The 19,624-nt window shown below is 37.5% G+C and overlaps 2 protein-coding genes across 5 annotated transcripts in view; both read left to right on the top strand.

Moving 5' to 3' along the window:
• Positions 1-19,624, top strand: part of PCSK7 (proprotein convertase subtilisin/kexin type 7) — a 501,704-nt gene that overhangs the window by 194,246 nt on the left and 287,834 nt on the right. The gene's annotated exons all lie outside the window — the stretch shown is intronic.
• Positions 9,734-18,732, top strand: LOC140341382 (uncharacterized). 4 transcript variants are annotated; one of them, XM_072427093.1, is made up of 4 exons: positions 9,734-10,121; positions 12,523-12,602; positions 14,480-14,932; positions 17,138-18,732. In XM_072427093.1, exons 2-4 carry the CDS (start codon positions 12,530-12,532, stop codon positions 17,899-17,901), a joined length of 1,290 nt encoding a protein of 429 aa, XP_072283194.1. In that variant the 5' UTR covers positions 9,734-10,121; positions 12,523-12,529; the 3' UTR covers positions 17,902-18,732. The 4 variants fall into 4 exon arrangements, with proteins under 4 accessions (XP_072283194.1, XP_072283192.1, XP_072283193.1 ...); XM_072427091.1 differs by lacking the exon at positions 9,734-10,121 and adding an exon at positions 11,326-11,372; XM_072427092.1 differs by lacking the exon at positions 9,734-10,121 and adding an exon at positions 12,166-12,316.

The raw sequence follows: 19,624 nt of genomic DNA, 5'->3' as shown, positions 1-19,624 counted from the left end.
TATAGCAGTGACACAAAACAAGAAGATTGTAGATACTTATATATAATCCCAATTATGGGAATAATGTCATGGTATGAAACTGTTACTGACACATTGAGATTAGTGGTATTAAGACATATGGGTCATCCCTGAAAATTGCATAATAGTAGGTTATTCCTTCATCTAAGATCATAGTAGTCATAAATAACACATAGAGCCTCCAAAAATATTTTTATAGTAGGTGATTTTCAGACCTCACCTTGTTTATAGGTGGATCCCCTTCTGATACTTATAAAAGTACAAGTCAACCAAAACATCAGCTTCACACCATAATATTCCACCACTTTCGACACAATGACTTTCTTTACTGTAGGAATTATTTGTGCAGTGTTGACTCTTTCAGGAGGTAAGTAATACATTATTAGCAATATGTAAAACTTCATTCTGAGTTGCCGTGTTTTTTGATGGAGCTTAAGGCTAATGCTATCCAGGACTAAAATTTCACTTTTATGGGGCACCGATGGGTTGAAGCACGTCAGCTTCTTATGTCTCTTGGACACTGCATAGGTAGGAATAACTCTCCCTGTATATGTGTCTCCATTCTGTCCCATGATGATATATTGAAATCATTCTCATTTCACACAGCCAAACTCTGAAGTTACTAAATTATGTTGTAAGTAATAATTTTCTTTAATATCATTGTTGTGGGGTGAACTGTAAAAACTATTATTTATTGTTTAGGTAACTAACAGCATCTTGTGGGTTTGATTCAGAATTTTGATCTACACACATAATTTTCAATCAGGGTTCCTCCAGAAGTTGCCAGTGGTTCCTTAACCTTACTTTTATAGCTGGCTGTAAATGTGGCATTATGATACCAACCACTTCATAAAGTTGTTCCCCCATTGATTGACTATACCAGGGGTTCCCAGACAACCAACATTTATTTAAAGAGTTCCTTGTGGGTAAAGAGACTTAGGAAGGTTGGTGTACACATAACCCAAATTTACACTCAAACCCCCCTCTATCTCTAGAGCATGTCAATCCATTTCCAATCCTATTTCTATATCAAGTTGCAGCTTTTTTTTACTATTTTTGACACCATATTAGGATTGTAACATTTTGGAGAGACAGTGCTGGGAGTTCAGTTTGTATTGACATAAGCAAGTCACCCAGAGCTACATCTCCCCTTTTCCTAGAAACAGTATGTGGATAGGCTTTTGAGAATCAAGGCAGCAACATTTTTTTGCTAAGAAATAAATTGACGTATACATGTGGAGTGGGACAGGGAGGAGTGGAGATGGAGCAAATTCTGTAGATCAACATGCATAGCTGACAATTGGGATTTTAGTTCAGCAGAAGCACAGTGTTGTCAGGCCAATTAGGAAGTTAGCAGCAAACTGAATTTCTGATAGCTCAAGTATTTTTTGTATATGTAGCATTTTTAAAAGGATAAAGGAGGGAATATGTGCATATATAGGGATCTACTAAATTGAAATTGAAATTTTCAAAAATATATGTAAAATATTGCAACTGTGTATTTATTAAATGTATGTTAAAGTACTTGACTTTGTCTTGATATTGCCATCCTGTTAACCTCTGTATAATAATATTAAGACTAGGGGAGGGTCAGGCAGCGCTTGTAGCCAATCAGGATCACCTAAAAAACACAAATACAATAGGATGAGAGGAGGACAGAAGATAGTGAGCTCTTGGATCAATTGCTTCTTCAGTTGCTTCTTCACTGTCCAATAAGCAGAATAAGGCTATGAGAACAAACTGTTCACTTGCTGTCTGCCATTATTCACACTTAGACAGGTACAATAAATAATTAATTAATGTATGTACTGAGCTTTGTATGTAGCTAATATGCATCTTTCAAATGAAATAAACAAGACAATTGTTTGACTCTAAAAAAAAGTTTGAAAAGCTAAGATAACTGATTCTCTTTGTACATACTTCATCAATCTGATGATCAGTAACCTGTAAAGTCAATATATTTCAGAATGTTTTAATACATTCTCTAATGTTTGTTATAGTAATAAACTGTAGGACTTCACGCCCCTTTAGTTTAGGTGCATCTGGTATGCATGTCACTATGATAATACAAACCAAGTAAGTATATATATTAATTCCAAAGATGTTGACCAAACATATAATGTGAACAGAAATTCTACATGTTGTCAGTTCAGTATTTCTTTTTTCATTCTAGTGTCATCTCTGCATTGTTATTCATGCAATGATATGAAAAACAACACTCAGTGCAACCTACAGCCAACAGTGATCTGTAACTCCACTAGCCTGTGTTTTACACAAATCGACAAAGCAGTACGTAAGTATGCAGTTACAAGGGCTAATTTGGAGGTCTCTAATCACTAAGATATAGATGATTTGGAGCCATCTACAAACCCTGTTTGCACGTAATTATTACCATCTGACTTCCTCCTATTGATCCCCCTCCCCCTACTCTTTGCAACCATCTAATTACTATATTGTAGCTAACTAACACACCTTTTTTTAGTCCATCATAGATCGACATTTTAGTCCATCGATAGACATTTTTCTATACAGACCTACGTTGTAGTTACTCATAATTCAACTTTCACCTGGCCAGAGATCCTATCCGTAGCCATACATGATCCCACTTTCAACCATCTTTATATACTCTTTAAAAGTCATTCATAGTTCCACATTCACCTATCTGCAGACCCCTTTTCAAGTCATCCATATACCCATCTACAGAACTGCCTTTATAACTAACTATTCATAGTTCCACTTGTATCCATTCACAGACTACTTGGTAGTTACACATACCATCCAGTATTTCTCAGAGTTCCTCCAGAAGTTGCTAGGGGTTCCTTCCTGACACCAATGATCTTTTTGGCTATTTGTGACATTCTGACACATAAGAGTGACATTCTTCTTACTGGCCAGCAATCTAAGAAGCTTTCATACCACTGGCCACAATTCTAATGTACTGTAAATTGAGGATAAAATATTTACCAGGAGCTCCATAAAGACCTGAAAATTATTTCAATGGCCCCCTTTGTTACCCCCTGGTGGTATTCCCAAGTGTGGCTCAGGGTGAAATTTCTTTACAGAAAGCGGTACCCCGAGCCACACTCGGGGTGGAATTGAGGACTTACCCGGTCCTCACGTGCCTGCTGTGTCCTCTAGTGATGCCGACCCAGCATCTAGGTCCAATTGGTGATGCCCGGCTGGCATTGGCATCCCCTTGGCGATGCCCGGCATTCCCATCCCGGTGTGTCAGCTTTGGAGACGCTAAGCTAGGGGATGCAGATGTCGGACGAGTATACAGCGTTTGCAGGTGGCGTGCATGCGTCGGGGGGGTTGGACCAGCAGGAAATTCTGTTCCAACCTACCGTATGATTTGATGCCATCTACAGACACTACTTGGAGACAAACATAGTCCACTAGGGCCTCTCTTTGTAGTTCCAATTTGACCATCTACAGACTCCCTTTGTGGTTTCCACAGTCCCGCTTGAAGTCATCAACAGTACCTCTATGCAGTCTCCTTTGTTCTGCAATCCTCAAAATCCCTGCTGATTACCATAGTTCAAATCAGTGTTTCTCAACAAAGGTTCTATAGAATGATGCTAGTTCTATGAGCAACTAGTTATTTAAAGGGTTTACCATGTTAAAAAGTCGATGGAAACTGGTTCAAAGAGTGGGAAGGAGGCAGACAAAAAAAAAAAACATTCCCCATTTCCATTCAAAAATAAACATGGCTTTTCATATACTTTAAGAACAAATAATATTCAGTTCATATAGACATACCAGTATCTTCAATACCTTTAATTGAATATTTTCAATAGACAAAATACTACATTCAAGTCAAAAAAATAAACATAACTGGAACATCCTAAATTTATTACCTGCATTTTTGTGTTCAAATTTAGTTCACAATGTGAAGATTACCAAAAAATGTGTCCAGGAAAGTGAATGCAGTGCAACGAACTACAATGTGTTTCTGGCCTCTAAGCACACATCATGCTGCTCGGGAGATTTCTGCAATGAATATGCTAATGGGACAACTAATGTATCATGCAATATCTTCCTCATGATGGCTGCAGTACTGGTCCTTAAAATCTTCAAGCTTATGGAATAGAGTAAGCCAACAGAAGCCTTAAAAAAGTTGAGTTTTTTCAAATATTGTACATATGTCATCCTGTACTATACATATGTTACTACTGTCTGAATTCATCCATCATCATCATGTTTTTAGATGTTTCTTGGTTGCGTTGACAATAATATTGCACTGTGGATGTCACCTTTTTACTTTGTTTTAGGATCTAATCTATCTTTTAAACTAGATAATAAATCAGTGAAATGACCCCCAAAAGTCTTTTTAGGGATAACTTGACTTAGCAAATGGTTTATTAAATAGGCCACTAGGTATGTGAAGCCCTTTTATGATGTAACCACATAAAGTGGTTTTATGGTTTAGATTTTTTGGGGTTTCTGCAAGAATTAAACATTAGACATTATAAATGACAGGATGTAGTAAAGACTCTGGAAATTAATAATAAATCCTGACCCCCACCTAATGATTTTCAGAGAAGTATGTTCATTAGGTTCAATCAATCAAGAGTTTTAGAGAAATCTAAGTCAATCAGAAAGATCTCATACATTTTAACATGTTAATCCAATTTGGGATTTAGTAACTACAATTTAATATAAAATAATACCTAGCTTTCCCGTTATGTTGCTCCTTATTTAGGCACTTCTTGTTGTGGATTGACGTGTTCTGTCCCTACTGTGCTCTTGCATTGTGACCCTGTAACACCCGCCTTCCCCACCTCCGATGGAGGCTTCAATCAGCCACACAATACAATTTGTGAAAAGGATGGTCCACTGTTGTCACTATTAAGGATTCAGGTTGAAGCAATGATGTGCAGGTAACACTGGAAAACAGTATTTTACAACTAAAAGACAATTGTATATGATATTCTGTGTTTTAGCAAACAAGATGAAGTCCAGATAGGGTTTAGATGTTCCTTGAAATGTAGGAGCAAGTTATTGAGTTTCGCCTAATGCTAAGGGAGATTTTTTTCCCTAGCCCTACACTTTAATTCTGGCAGTTCATGGAGTTTTAGGGAACGATTGGGACCACTATAACACTTTACAATTTCTATGCTAAATGGGGTGCAGAAAGCTGTACCTAATATCAATATTTTCCTGAAAGGAAAACTTGAGTATGGAAATGTGGATGCAAGATAAAGGTATTTGCACACACATGCATTTTTTTAAACAGTTTATTCTATTGACCACGTCTTGGATTTAGTGATGTAGTAATAGTTGCTGATATTTGCTGAAGAATCACAGATCCCAAACAATTAGATATGCATAAAAAAGCCCAAATCTCAGAAGAATTAAAATAGTCAAGGTCCAATTTGATGCAAGTGACCCATACTATATGTGTGTGTGTGTGATTTTTTTTTTTTTGTTTAATAAATTGCAAGCTATTTATTTGGTGTATTGACTAGGGATGATTTATGAGTTCTTTGAAGAACTTTAAAGAGCATTCTCCAAAAACAGAACAAATCAAATCTAGACAGATTTACTCATCAGTAGTCTTAATACTTTACTGGCTATATAGTTGTTCCCGGGTCAGGTTCTCATCTGTATTACATATTTGCTAGATGTTTACATGCCTTTGGTAAAAATAGGATCATCGAACTTAGGAAACATTTTTGTTTCATAATATATTTGTGTCCTATTTTTTTTTTTATATGTTGCTAAAGTGAGAGATAACGCCTATTTTCAGTCCCAATGGTAACATGGTCACCTGGATGTTGATGTGAAGGAAAAAGCAAAACAAAATAATGTTCTTATTGTTCCCAAACTATTCAATACTAAATAGATGACTAGAGATACCCTATAATAATTGTATTGTTTTAAAATAAAAGGGTCTATTTATAATTTGTACCCAAAATGTACACATTTTCACATTTAGATTAGTTCAAAAATGTATGAATTAATTTTGCCCATGGTTCATCATATCTTTTCTAATTGAATCCAATGCAAAAATGAGAACATACAAGGTAAATTGGCTTCCCAACAAATTGACCTTAGACTGTAATAAATACATATGACTGTGGTAGGGACATTAGAGTGTGATCCCCTTTGAGGGACAGTTAGTAACACGACTATGGACTTTGTAAAGTGCTTAATGGTATAATAATACATTTAAGGTAGATGTCAGTGAATCTTACTGTATGTATACTGTATGTAAAATGAAAATGCTTGTGATCATTAATGAAATTAGGAATGTGTATTGTACCAATAGATACAATCATCTCTTTTATTTATTGTGCTTCATAAAAATGTTTCAAATCAAACTAAATCATTGCAATAGTAAAGGATATAATGGGGAATGGTTATGACTCCTGTCGTGTTTTTATTCTAGTAAATGTCCTTACTTGGAACATAATCTTTATGGTCATCAGGAAAAGATTTTCAAAAATATTTAAGTACTGGGGACAACAACAAACTTCCGTTCATGATGGGTATTTTTTAATTGAATTTTTTAAAGTTACATTTTTCAGGACAAGCTTTTATGAGTTCTACCCACTCTTTCTGAGTCTCTGCTGAAAAAAAAAGGATAAAAAAGTAAGACAATTAGTCAGGGAAAGAGAAAGGGCCTCTGTGATGCGAGAGGGGAGAAAAGAGTAACAGAGGTAGGGTTGGTCATAAAATTATTTCCACAATTATCTCCTTAGCTCTAGTCTCCACCTTCCCCACATCAAATAAACCACTATAGGCCAATAGGGTTTGATTAAAAAAAGGAAAAAAACATCTCAGAGTACTAGAAGAGTTCTTGTATAAGACACAAAAATAAAGCCTTTGTAAATATCTTACAGTACAAGGAGAAAACAACAAACACCCATGTACCCCTAGTTACAAAATACAGTTCAGAACTAGAAAGGATAAGAAAGATAATCAAAGATATATAACCTATTCATGGCTGGTTCTGGACCTTTTGCAGCTCCCACACAGTAGGCCTCGGGAGTAACATTTTGAAGATGACACCCCCTCCCACCTCCCACCTAAGAAAAAAATGTGGATATTCCTGTATGTCCACCTTGGAATAAATTTTCTAGTAGCAACTCCCAGGCAGTAGGCCCAGGTAGTACTTCAAGCAGCTGGCAGTAAGCATAATTTTAGACTTTTGAAAAAGGGGCATGGTGTGAGAAGGTACAAAGCAGTACGCACTGTGGCAAACAGTAGGCCTGGAATAGTGGAGCGCAGACCCCAACAAAAGGCACCTAGTAACAAACATCCTAGTGCAAATCTCCGTAATAGTTTCTTCTGCCCAGTGAAGATTTCAGTAACAGACCCCCATTGTGGAACTCCATGAAGCACCCCCCTAATAAAGATCTTAGTGCTGACCCTGAGGCAGACCTCACTACAGACTCCCCATACAGACCTCCCCACAGTGCAGAACCTGTCTTTTAATAGAGTTCTCCTCTGCAGACCCCCAGGCATACCTCAGTACAGACTCCAGATAGACCACATTAGAGATCCCCCTGGCCATCCTCAGTATAGACCCCAACCCTGGTGGACCTCAGCATAGGCCCTCACCCAAGAATAACTAAGAAATAAGAAATATAGACAGCCAGTGACAGACCACAGAACAGAAATGGGAGCATCTGCTTCCAATAAGAGTGCCTTGTAAAACAACTGACTACTCGAAATGGAAATTACTAGTTGCAGACATTAGTGGTGAAATTGCATCTCCTCTTGTATGGAGGCTCAAACTACTCCAAACTGCTTGCTTCTGATTAATAGATATTCTTCACCCTTCATGCTATTTCTCCAGACTGGAGCCAAATTTAACAGCGTGAAAACGGGCATCACAAAGAGCTCCAGTGGAGAACTCCCACGGGAGACCTACCGAAGATATGAAGCCCAAGCATTTAGAGATGTATATAATCCATGCTTGTCCCTCAAACCTACTTGCTATGGCAGAATCTCGAAAAAGTGCCAATATTTTTGGGTACTGTCAGAGATTACAGTTTAAGCAGCGGACCCTTCACTATTAAGAACTGAAGATTTGTGTAAGAAACCGGTTAGAAAGTATGAAATCTTTGCCTTTGAAAATGACCCAAAATTTTGCCATTTGCCTGGAGGTTGCTGCAGGTGTATATACAGCATTTTACAATACATGTGATGATTCCGTGCGTTTCCTTTTGTTAGCTTAGCTGGCAACTTCCTAGTGAAGTTGTAGAACTTGAAGAACATCACTATTAGTGTACTCTGTAAAATGTTTGCAATAATTAAGTTGCAATTAAATGTTCTCGTAAACAGTTTGAACATGCCCCAAAATCTAGGCTTTACATGAGACACCAGCCTCATAAAGTTAGAAAAATGTTTCCTAACTGAGCCAAATCCTCCATTTTTGTCTCCCACACACTTCAACTCACAGCTATGTCAATCTAGAACAACACCGGGCAGGACAATATGTGGATATGGGAAAAAAATGGACCCTCCAGAAAAACTAAATGGGTCCACCACCCCATCAGCGTTTCCAGGATTTTGAAAGATCTAGGAAAAGGAGAAACATTTTTAGTTCCCTGAGAGTGAGGGAGTAATGATGCTGTGATTGGTGGGGTATAAAAAAAACTGTCTCTCAGATATTGGGTAAGTATGCAGGTCTTGGGTTCATGAGTTCAGGGCTCACAAACTGTGGCATAGCTACAGACCTATGGACCCTAATGTGAAATTTGAACCAGGTCCAGGAGAAGATTCCCTTTAGTGACAAATACCCCTCAGTGCAGATCTCCTTCAGTTACAGACCCCCTCATTAAAGACCCTCCTCTGCAGACCCCCTTCACTGATCTTGCCTACCTTTCTTAGTTGTATTTGACACATAAGTGGATGGATACTCAAAGTGGATGGATACTAAGGTGAGCTTGATCAGGTAATGTGTGTAGACCCATTGGTGGTGCTTAAGGGCACAATGATTAAAAGTGTTTACAACCTAAGAACAAAAATATAATATATTCCAGCCTATCGATCCCAAGATGTGGCGGCTGCATCAGTTTTCTTTTTTCATTTTTTTCTTACTTTATTTTCACCTAGTGATCTTCTCTGGAACCTACATTCTGTGCTAGGCTGAGAATGTGGACAGAATAAATGGGAAGAAACACTGCGGTGGTGAACAGCACAGAATTGCCTAATAAGTTGTAAGAAAGTCACAAACAAAACATAAACTGTCAGCATATATCTATGTATCTATCTATCTATCCCCCCATGTGATTTTTGGACACACACACAAGAATCAGTTCAATTAAAAACTTGGACCAAATTGCAGGCCAAATTTGAAATTTATTGAAAAAACATTTTCCTTCTCATTAGATATAAAACATTTTTGTATGGAAACAAAGAGGTTTTGCTTAACATTTATGGAACAAGCCTATAATAGAGAAAGAGGCCTAAGATTTTTTTTTAAATTTTACTGCATGACAGAAAAATAAAAAGACCACAATAAGCTATGCACAAGAGAAGTCTTTTGGATTTTGTTTATCCTGGAGTGTGACAAAACTTTCACTTTGGTGTAATCTGCATGGTTGTCAGTAGTATAGTAGGGTAAGTAGTCTTGTTTCTTCTTATTGTTTTTTCTAATTGTTTTACTTCAGTGTAAATGTCGGATTTGCAGTAGCGGCGGGAGAGCTGTAATTCATATTAAGAATTTTTTTGGGGGCCAAAAAAAAGGACCAGAGTATGAAACCCCTGGTTTAAAGGCAAACACAGCAGCAAACAGTATTTATCCAACAGACATGACTGAGAAATGGCCATTAAAGTGAAAGACTGCCACCTAGAGTTTGCAGACCGGACTGTTTTCCTGATCGACTGTAATGTTAAGTTTGAGTAGAGAGTTTGTGGAACCACTAGGAATGGCCAAAAACTTTCATGATAAAAGGTTTCCATCTGAGATGGAAAGGTAGACTCAAGATGAACACAGCCAGGACAAGCCAAGAAAGCTGGAAAAGACCCTGCCTGGCTGACATTGGACCACTGTAAAGCTTCAACAAAGATCCCAGATCAAGTGCCCACTTTTCCAAGGTGATTGCTTGAACACCCAAATCTTATTTGCTGAGGAAACGCTCTTACTGAAGGTAAGTAACTTTTAGGTTGTCCTTTTGTATACATTGCCAGTGTTCACTCGCTAGGAAGGGTTAGATAGCGCTTGCATGTCTGCATGTGTATGCATGCATCGTTTTGATCTCTGTATGTGTAACAAGGTGGAAGTATTTGTGGGACTACAAGTGTCAGGAAGGGTTAAAGAATGACACAAAACATGCAGGCACTGCCTAATTAAAAGTTACTACTTATCTTTATTGAATGCGTACAATAGTCCAAAACAGCAACAGTTCCATCAGCAAGATTGGGCGACTCAGTTTACCGCAGGGAGTGCCCATTTTTTTAAAAACATCTAACTGGGAAGAGTCAGGCAGGGAGAAGCTGGCATTTCTTTACACATATCCAGAAAATGCGTCAGCACTCAATTCTTTGATATCTGAAGTTAACTAATATACACTGATCTCAACTCGTTACATGATCATTGTAGCTTTCTTTGACCAAACCTCCTTGTTACATTAAAATATGAAAAAATGTGCAATTTTTAGTATGAGAATATAGTTTGTATGTTACCAACTGTTTCCTTTCCTATCAGGGCATAACAGCCATAACTTTCTTCTTATCAGGTCACTCCCACCGTAATAGGTGTGGGAAGGAGGACACGGGATGATCACAAAGACACAGATTATACAGTTTACACAAATCCCCTGTACATCCACAATATGTGTATTCAGTATTCCATGTTTTTGTATTTGACTTGCTAAAATGATTAACTCTTAGGTGTTCTCCAGGGGAATAACCAGAAAGCCTCACCATTCCTGCTACAGTATGGCTTGTTGTGTCTTCTTGTAACTCTGCAAAATTTATTTACACACCAAGCAAAATCATAAAAACTACAAAACAAACTGTGTTCCTTGGACTTTACTGAAAAAACTTGCCTAACAGCTATACAAGAATATATCAAAAGATTTTGCTACTAAGCAAAACAGCGTGTGACATATTTTTTATCATATCCCCAATTAACTAAATAAACCTAAGCGCAATTTAAGGAAAAAAGAGATACTTAAGCTGTGTAGTATTCAGGAAATAAAGGGCACGATGAAATCATAAAAGCATTGATATTTTCTGTTATTCCAACAACAAAGGCCAATCCCTATAGTATTGGTAAAGAAAGAAACTGCCCTAGGCTGCCTTTTGAAAAAAAAGTATGCATGACTCACTGCTGAAGAAATGAAACTAACTCTGACTGCTGACAGAGCATTCAACAGATTATATGCAAGGCTCACTACGTAAGTTTAATGGGTATGGGGGGGATTTTTGATAAATATGCAAACAAATTGTTGATGTAAATACAAGGGTATGTTTTTTCTATAGATTTCCCTTTTTTGAACAGGTATTTCAGCTGTATTTTAGTATAAGTTTGCAACAAAATCAAGAATTCTGTTTGCACAAGGGAAAAGGGCGTAGTTCAGTGAGTGTATAATGTACATAATGTAACATTAACTTTGTTGCTATAAAAATAAAATAAAGCTGCACTCCACTGTCATCCATGGCATGATGGGTCAGGAACATTTGTAAAGCTGCATTTGGTGTTGCAATTCAGTATGTATTTACAGTCTTTGTTTTACAAAAGGACTAGTTTTATATTAATTTGTAAATCTGAGACAAGATCGCTCTGAAGCTGAACTCCGTCTACTTCCAGTCTTGCACAGCTATACAGGCTCCTGAACATTTTAATCTGAAACAACTTAAAGGGCACCGGACTTTTCCTGGCCAGGACATCCAGGATCATCTAGCTCAGCGGTCACCAACCTTTTTGGTCCCGCACACCACTACAATTACCGGCTAGAGACCTCGCATTCGCGGGGAGCCGGGTGTCCCTCAAAATGGGAGAAACCTCACCCATAGTGATGTCATGATGGTATAACCCCACCCACTTCCTATCGCAGATCTGAGCCCCCCCCCCCCAGCAGGGTATTTCTTTTGACCCCACTCGGGGGATCACCAGCCAGAGCCACAGACCACCAAAGTATTTCCTGTCCTGGCCTACATTATAATTCACTAGATTTCATTGATTTCAATTTGGGAGACTAAGGATCACATATGAACAAATCACAGGGTGCTATGCATGCAAAAACAGGCTGACTAGGACATTCTTTTGCTTTTTTGTTATTTGCTAAACACTTCTAAAGAATTAGCCCATAGGGTAGCAAAGAGACCCAGTGATCTGAAGGTATGTAATTAAACCAGAAAATGTTCTTAGTATGTTGATGAAGGGAGACAGAAGTAATTAGGAAAGGCTAAATGCACGCATAAAACCTAAACATCAGCTTCAAATTAATAGTAAAGTGGCAGATAATACTTTTGCCATAATATAAATTTTATGGCGAGCAATTCATTTCCTAGTGTACCTACCACTGACCACTGTTTTCTTTAAAGGCACTGGATGTTGACTCCTCCATCTGACAACCTGATGAAAATCACAGATTATTTCCCCACAACTCCTTCCAAGGACAAAGGTAATGTCTGTTTACAATTGATAGAGCTGTTGCCGAAATTTGTTTGCTTTAGATAGAATGAGAGGCGTTGTATCTGATCCACAGTCAGGTTTTTATTCCTAGCTGGGTTCCCATTGGGGAGATTTCTTCCTATTTATTAAACCAATTGCAGTTGAGACAAGAAGAGATTTTCTTTTTATCATACATAAAGACAGCAGTACAAAGGTGGCACAGGTCCTACCCCATCCCAATTATTGTTGTGTGTCCACAGTGAAGAGATTTCCCTCACTTAAACTTAATCAAACCATCATAAACACGTCTGGCAGTGTATGTCTTTGCCCAAACACCTCTCACTGACAACTTTCCTGAATGGCATGTGTGCCCACACTGGCTGGTCCTATCGCCTGAAACTATTTGTTTGTATACTGGAAGGACCCTGGATAACCGATATTGAGTTGAGGTCATAAATTAAGTGATATGAACACCTGAAAAAGAATGTTGCAACCTGTATACAGAAAAAGTTAAAATATTTGAGAGAAGAGCAGCAAATGATCATGTTTTATGTATTTTTCTATTTTCCTATTGGTTTAGAAAGTTGTGGGGTAGAGGGCTGGAGATCAGCTTGAAACTATGTTCATTTAGGTCAACCACGAAACTTCAACAATGACGCCAACTATGTTGCCAAGATATGGTATTGACAAAAGTAAAACAATCAGAAAAAATAGTTTCAACTTCTTGCCACGCCTAAGTCAAACTGTATCTGGCTGCAGGCATTTACGTAAGCTCATGATTAGTAAATGGCTTACCTTGCAACTAGAGAATTTGCCTTCGGAGCCTCAGGATACAATATGACTTGGGGAGTTGTTAATGAACAACTTTAGAAATCAGCTAGCAAAGAACCACACAGAGATCATAGACGTGTCTTCTATAAAGGTGTCACCTCTACAAATAAGCTCTCACTTGGAGAAAAACAGAAGAGGGTAGTTTGCGTTGGAGTAAGAGAAAATAAGAATATAAAGCCGCTCAAAGCTCTGCAGTATAGCAGTCTCCTTTTGTGGTTAAATCATTATTCTCTCCTTACGTGGGCAGTGGGAAAAGTAAGTATGTAGAGTCCTCTTTAGTAAGATTATCGTATTTAGTAAGATTATCGTATTAAATATAGGGAAAAAACCTGAGAAAGAACTAATCCGGTAACCACATCGTATAACTGTAAGGTGCAATATTTATTGAAATTTACATACCCTCCCGAGTCTTCCCACTTTTTAACTTTGTATTTACTATTCAAACTCAAGTCACACCTTTCTATAAAAATCATTCTCACAAATCATAGATATGAAAACACACAATGCTGTAGTGTTTTTAGTAAAGAGTATCAGCCCACTACAAATATTCCGTAATGCAGAGACTAGGTAGATTTTTTTATTATTATTTTGCTGTTAATTACTCTAAATGAAAGATCACACACAGGAAAACAGAACATGTCAAACCCCTTCAAATTTGAATTTTAGGCAATAACCATAAATGACATATGATTGACTCTGTCACTAGCAATTGTGTAGGAGGCATGTGAGCTAAATTTTTATTTTTAATTGCACTTTGGGTAAAAGGCAAAGTAATGAAAGCCTAATTTCAGAAAAAATGTTTAAAGCCATTACAGAAATGTTTTTTTCTTGACTATTGTAAGCACCCCCTGTCAGTGTTATATGGTTTGATTTTGCTGGATATGGGCAGCTCGGTCTACATGTATGTATAGAGATAAAATATAAATCAATATCTGTAAAATGAAAATAGATATAAAAAGAAGATTCTAAATATATTGTTACAAAAAATAACCCTATACAATTACACAAATACAATATTTACATCTATTACTTTTTTATTTTATATGTTTTGAGCAGAAGACAATTCTGGCATGTCAGAAAGTCGGGGAATCCCTCAGGCTGGAAACTCTGGAACTTTATCCACAGAGACACCTAGGAAGAGGAAGGACAAGTTTACAGACCGTGAAGTCCATGTCCTTGTAGATACAATCCTGGAGCACATTGACCAGTTATTTGGCCCTCATCCTTCTAATGCTGCAGGGAAAAATCTCATCTGGCATAAGGTGATGGAAAAAGTTAATAGAGAAGGTGACACTAAGCGAACACTTCAAGAATGCAAAAAAAAATGGCAGGATTACAAAAGAAAAGTTAAGAATTATGTTGATACAGCAATGTCTCAGGATTCACAGCCTGGTAATATGACTATGGCAGAAATCCCTAGAAGATACAAGATCATTGCTACGTTTTTCAATTGGTTCACAGAAGGCAACACTTCCACTCAGCTCTTTAATAAATCTCTACTTGATAAAGGTAATAATGCTACATCTAAATAATAATATATTTCAGTAATATATTTAAAGTTAACCCATTTTATAGACTTAATTACACATTATAGAAATTGTGTTGTAAAAACTGTATGTTAGGAAATGCTTATCGGGCCAGTGCTGGGCACCACTGCTGTATCCTGCGTTTCCTGTTTTGTCCAGCGATGTCACTTGCAGTAGCAAGGACAAAAAAGAAATAGAAGCAAATTTTATCCGTGCAGACTGGAATGTACTATTTCAGGATCACCTGCACAGTCTGAGGCTGTGAACAGCTAAAGAAGATTTTGGGAGCAGATTAGTCCCTAGCTCAATTCTGCGCTGCCTATGGCTGCTAGGGCTTTATAGCTTCCTAGCTCCCATTTACCAGTGCCTGTTGTAGCCTTAAGCTAGGCTGACTTGCTGCTGGTTATTGTATTCACTTTATTTACTGTTGCTGACCTATCATTTGTACGCTGCCTATACTGATATTTTGCCTGTGACCCAACTCTGCTTGTGCCTTGTCCTCGTGTACCTCATCTGGTGAACGGATTACCTGTGAATGACCTGTATACTGGACTTGCCTCTGTTGGAATCTTGGTACTGCTGATATGTGAGCTTCTGTGGTCCTTTGCCAGCCCTTCCCCAGGTACCATCCCTTGTGCACTGTCCTGGGGCAACCGTGTGCTGGGAAACGCACCCAGTTTCCCAAGGCTGAGCAGCGGCTTACTATAGGTGAAGAATGTTAAGATTGAGTGACTGGTGCCTGGTGAGTACTGGTGCTGGACCAAAGCTTTACACAGTATGTGACAAAGAAAACCTAACTAGCTACAGCCATGAATGACGAGGGAAGCACAAATTATCAACCTCTTCTTGTCCGGGTTACTAGTTAGGTTCAGTGAAGGAGTTGTCAGTTGTCATCCTAAAAAAGGAAGTGCTTGAAGGACCTTTGCGGTAAAGATGTACCTATGTACCTTTTTTTACCATGTTTAGTGGCTTTGCAATCAATATAATTATTAGTACTCATCCAGTGCCAGAAAAATGTTTTCAGACTGAACTCCATACAAACTGTTAGTCCTAGTGCTGCTGCAATCCCAATACAAATAGTGAAAGCACAATACATTACATTAATTGACACAAACTGTGTATTGTGCTTCTATATACAATCACCCGTACCCACTAAATACATTTTAAATGCATTAAAATACACTCAATGGCCCTGATATAATAAAGTTCTCCAAGGCTGGAGAGAATACACTTTTATCAGTGAAGCTGAGTGATCCAGCAAACCTGCAATGGATCTAGTCCAGGATTGAAAACATTTGCTAAGAAATAGCTATTGACTTTTAGGAAATCCATTCCAGGTTTGCTGGATTACCCAGCTTCACTGATGAAAGTGAATTCTCTCCAGGCTTGGAGAACTTTAATAAATAAGAGCCTTTGCGTCCAATTAACTTTCAAGTACATTCACCCATCTTTTTTGTTAAACAAATCATTATGCTTATAGTTTAAAAATATATCCGTTTTGGTTTTAGGTTGACATGACAATGGCTTCTTGTGTTTTCACAGTTTGGTGCAGCTTTTCTCAACCTATTTGACATGGGGGGACCCTTGAAATACCGGGGGGTAACCCCTGTTATAATTACTATATCCGCAGCTCACCATCTTTTAGTGTGGTGTTCAACGGGAAGAATGCCACCCTTACACAGCCAAAAAGATCAGTGGTGTCCCTTAAACTAACCTGAGAGTCACAAGTGGTTTATTGCTCAAAGAACCTCTAACAACCCCTGGAGGAAGCCGTGGTTGAGAAACACTGGTCTAGTGTGTAAGCTCTGTCATGTCAGAACAATGAAGCACTGTGTACCATATACATTACAGTGCAGTTAACCCACCCCCTGCATCCTAGCCCCCACAGAAATACATCCAATGGAAATTGGACATTTTGCCTTTTTAATTACTTATTCAAAAAATGTCAACAGATATAATGGTGTACTTTAGAAAAAGTAGGCACACAGCTGGTCTCAGTAGCTAGTGTTACCCAATTGGCAAACATTACATCATGTAGGTATTTTTATGTCACTAAAAATAGGGTACATAAGTTGTGAAAAAAATATCAAAGATTTTAGGAACATTGATTCTTTTCAGTTAAAAAAAAAAAATTTGATCATTGTCCTAACGCTTACATAGAGTTCCTGTTTTTACCATTATTTTCCAGATATCAATTGGGATTCAGAAGAAGATTTTGTTCAAAAAGAAGATACGGCATCACCAGACTGCTGCATAGTAGATGGACCTGAGAATGTTTGTGTTCCGCACTCATCTGATGAGGTATCAAAACAATTATTTGATCATACAACAAAAACCTTAGGAGAGAGAATACAACAATCTCCTGATGTATCAAAACAAGCAGTAGAGCACCATAAAGCAAGCGAATCAAAGGAGTGCATATACTCAACTGCTGAGGCAGCAAGGCAAGCAACTAAGCACCAAGCACAATCATCAAAAGAGATTAATGAGCCTTCATCTACCATGCTTTCTCTGCAGCCATCACCAAGCTGGGACAGTAAGTTAGACCAACTTATTGCTCAACAACAGCAAACAAATAAGATTCTAATAATTCTACAAAAGAATGTTTGTGAAAGCCTAAAGCTGCAAAAGAGGATGAATAGGATGCTAAAAACCAACTTCTTGGAGTTGCAAAAATCAATTATATCCAATCAGAATACATCCAGTGAGCAGAGTGGATCCCTGGAACAAAAAATAAAGAGTCTAGCTACCACAATCAATGAAATCAACAACCATCTGAGAGTAAAAAAACTGCAGGAATCTATGTGTAGTGATGAGTCAGATTTGGATACAGGTACATCACATATACTAAGCACCCCTTTAAACAAAAAATCTACTCCAGGAAAAAAAAGAAAACTAAAAAAAACCCTCCCATCTTCTGGTTTATTAAAAAAGAAACCTAAGGAAAAATGATTTTTTTAAATGTTTCAAAAACCTGGAAAGTTGCCCCAAGCTACAAAACCATGTGGGCAGTTACTTGCGTAGCAAGAATTTTGCTGTATTTGCACTTGCTTTTGCTAGCATAGATATGGATTTCACTTACTTTCTGAAGTCAAATAGATTAATCTTTCCTTTGAATCAGTGATTTTTCAAGATTTATTCTAAAAATTGATACTGTCGTCATTTCACTCAATATTTTGGCTGCCTAAAGGGTATATTAATGCTATATTTTCACAATAGCATATTTAACGAATGCAGGTCATAACATAAAACCTTGGTAAAAAGTTATAAGAGACTGTAGGTTACACCTGCACCAGATGGCTGCTAGCTGTCAAAAATAGCAGGAAAAGTTTTTGAGTAAAAGGTGCAGCTTTAGAAGATGCTACTGTGAAAACAGTGACATATGACCCAGTGTTACCAAACACTGCTCACACAGAAAAAGAGATAAGTGTGGTAATAATACATTTTTATTTTTGTATGCACACTTGTATGCATCTGCAGATCTGTTTGATCTAGTAATTTCAGTCAAAGCCATCCAAATCGAATCAGCCCTAATTAACTAATTATATTGTACCTTTACCTTATTGTTTTTGTTCATTAAATTTTACTGCAACATACACAAAAAGCACTTTTATTACAATAAAAAATGTAATACGATGCTTTGTAGTAAAATCAGTTTTTGTGTCATTTTAAATAGGACAAGTTATAAAAAAAATTTATATTTTTATCTATAGTAACATTAGCTTTGGCCTTGTATGGCATTAAAATAAAATATTTTTGCAAGGCAAATTCTGCAAAACTTGATATACTATATGTCTTACTTTGTTATGCTATTTATTGACTAGACTTGGTGTTCTGCTTTGAGTCTGTGCTAAATTCAACACAAATATTTGTGACACAAATAAAGCTGAACATCACCAAAGTTTGCCAACAGGATTTGGCACCGAGCTGTAGGCTATACCTGTTGAACTTCAAGATCCTGTTCTGTAGATGCCAGTAGATGACAAGTAAATCTATCCAAAGGTAAGGAAATCCACCTATGAAAGTCGTCACAAGAAAAAGTGTCCTTATCTGAAGACATCCTCTGATTTATTGAAAACTAAATTTCAGTGACCATGGTGAGCCAGGGCAAGGATAAATCTTTCTAGTGAAGAAGTAATAAATACCTGAAAATTAGGGTAACTTTAGGGTATCACCACATAGCTTTTCTGCTTTCCTGTTAGCCTTTTGTGCTATGACGTCAGGAATCTGCTTAGTCATCAGCTCCCCATTAAGTGGATTTACTGAAATGGTTATTAATTAAAAATGGTGGCTGTAGTTTTAAACAATGTACATTTATAAAGGCTTTTAAAAAGCTTCAAGGATTCCTGACAACATAAGGGCCTTTTCTATTACCAATAGCAGACAAAGCCCATCCTTAGCAAGATTCAGCACTGGAATGGCTGCATTTTCTAAATATTGATGAAAATGTGTTCTCATTTTTGAATAAACACAATTCCTTACACCTAAAGGGATGGATGAAGTATGCCTGTCACAAATAGTAAAAACCTCTATACACTTTTACCTACTAACCACCTGGGGGTTACACTGATGTCTAGATTTCTGTACCAAAAGCGGTACACTGTTTTTCATGAAATTTTTTTTTTAAATTGTAGACCTGTAACTTACAGAAATATGTCCGAACAGGCTTCTAGTA

The sequence above is a fragment of the Pyxicephalus adspersus genome, chromosome 11 (genome assembly GCF_032062135.1).
Source record: "Pyxicephalus adspersus chromosome 11, UCB_Pads_2.0, whole genome shotgun sequence".
Taxonomy (NCBI): domain Eukaryota; kingdom Metazoa; phylum Chordata; class Amphibia; order Anura; family Pyxicephalidae; genus Pyxicephalus; species Pyxicephalus adspersus.
The sequence above is the reverse complement of the archived record's forward strand: the minus strand, read 5'-3'. Positions and strand labels throughout refer to the sequence as shown.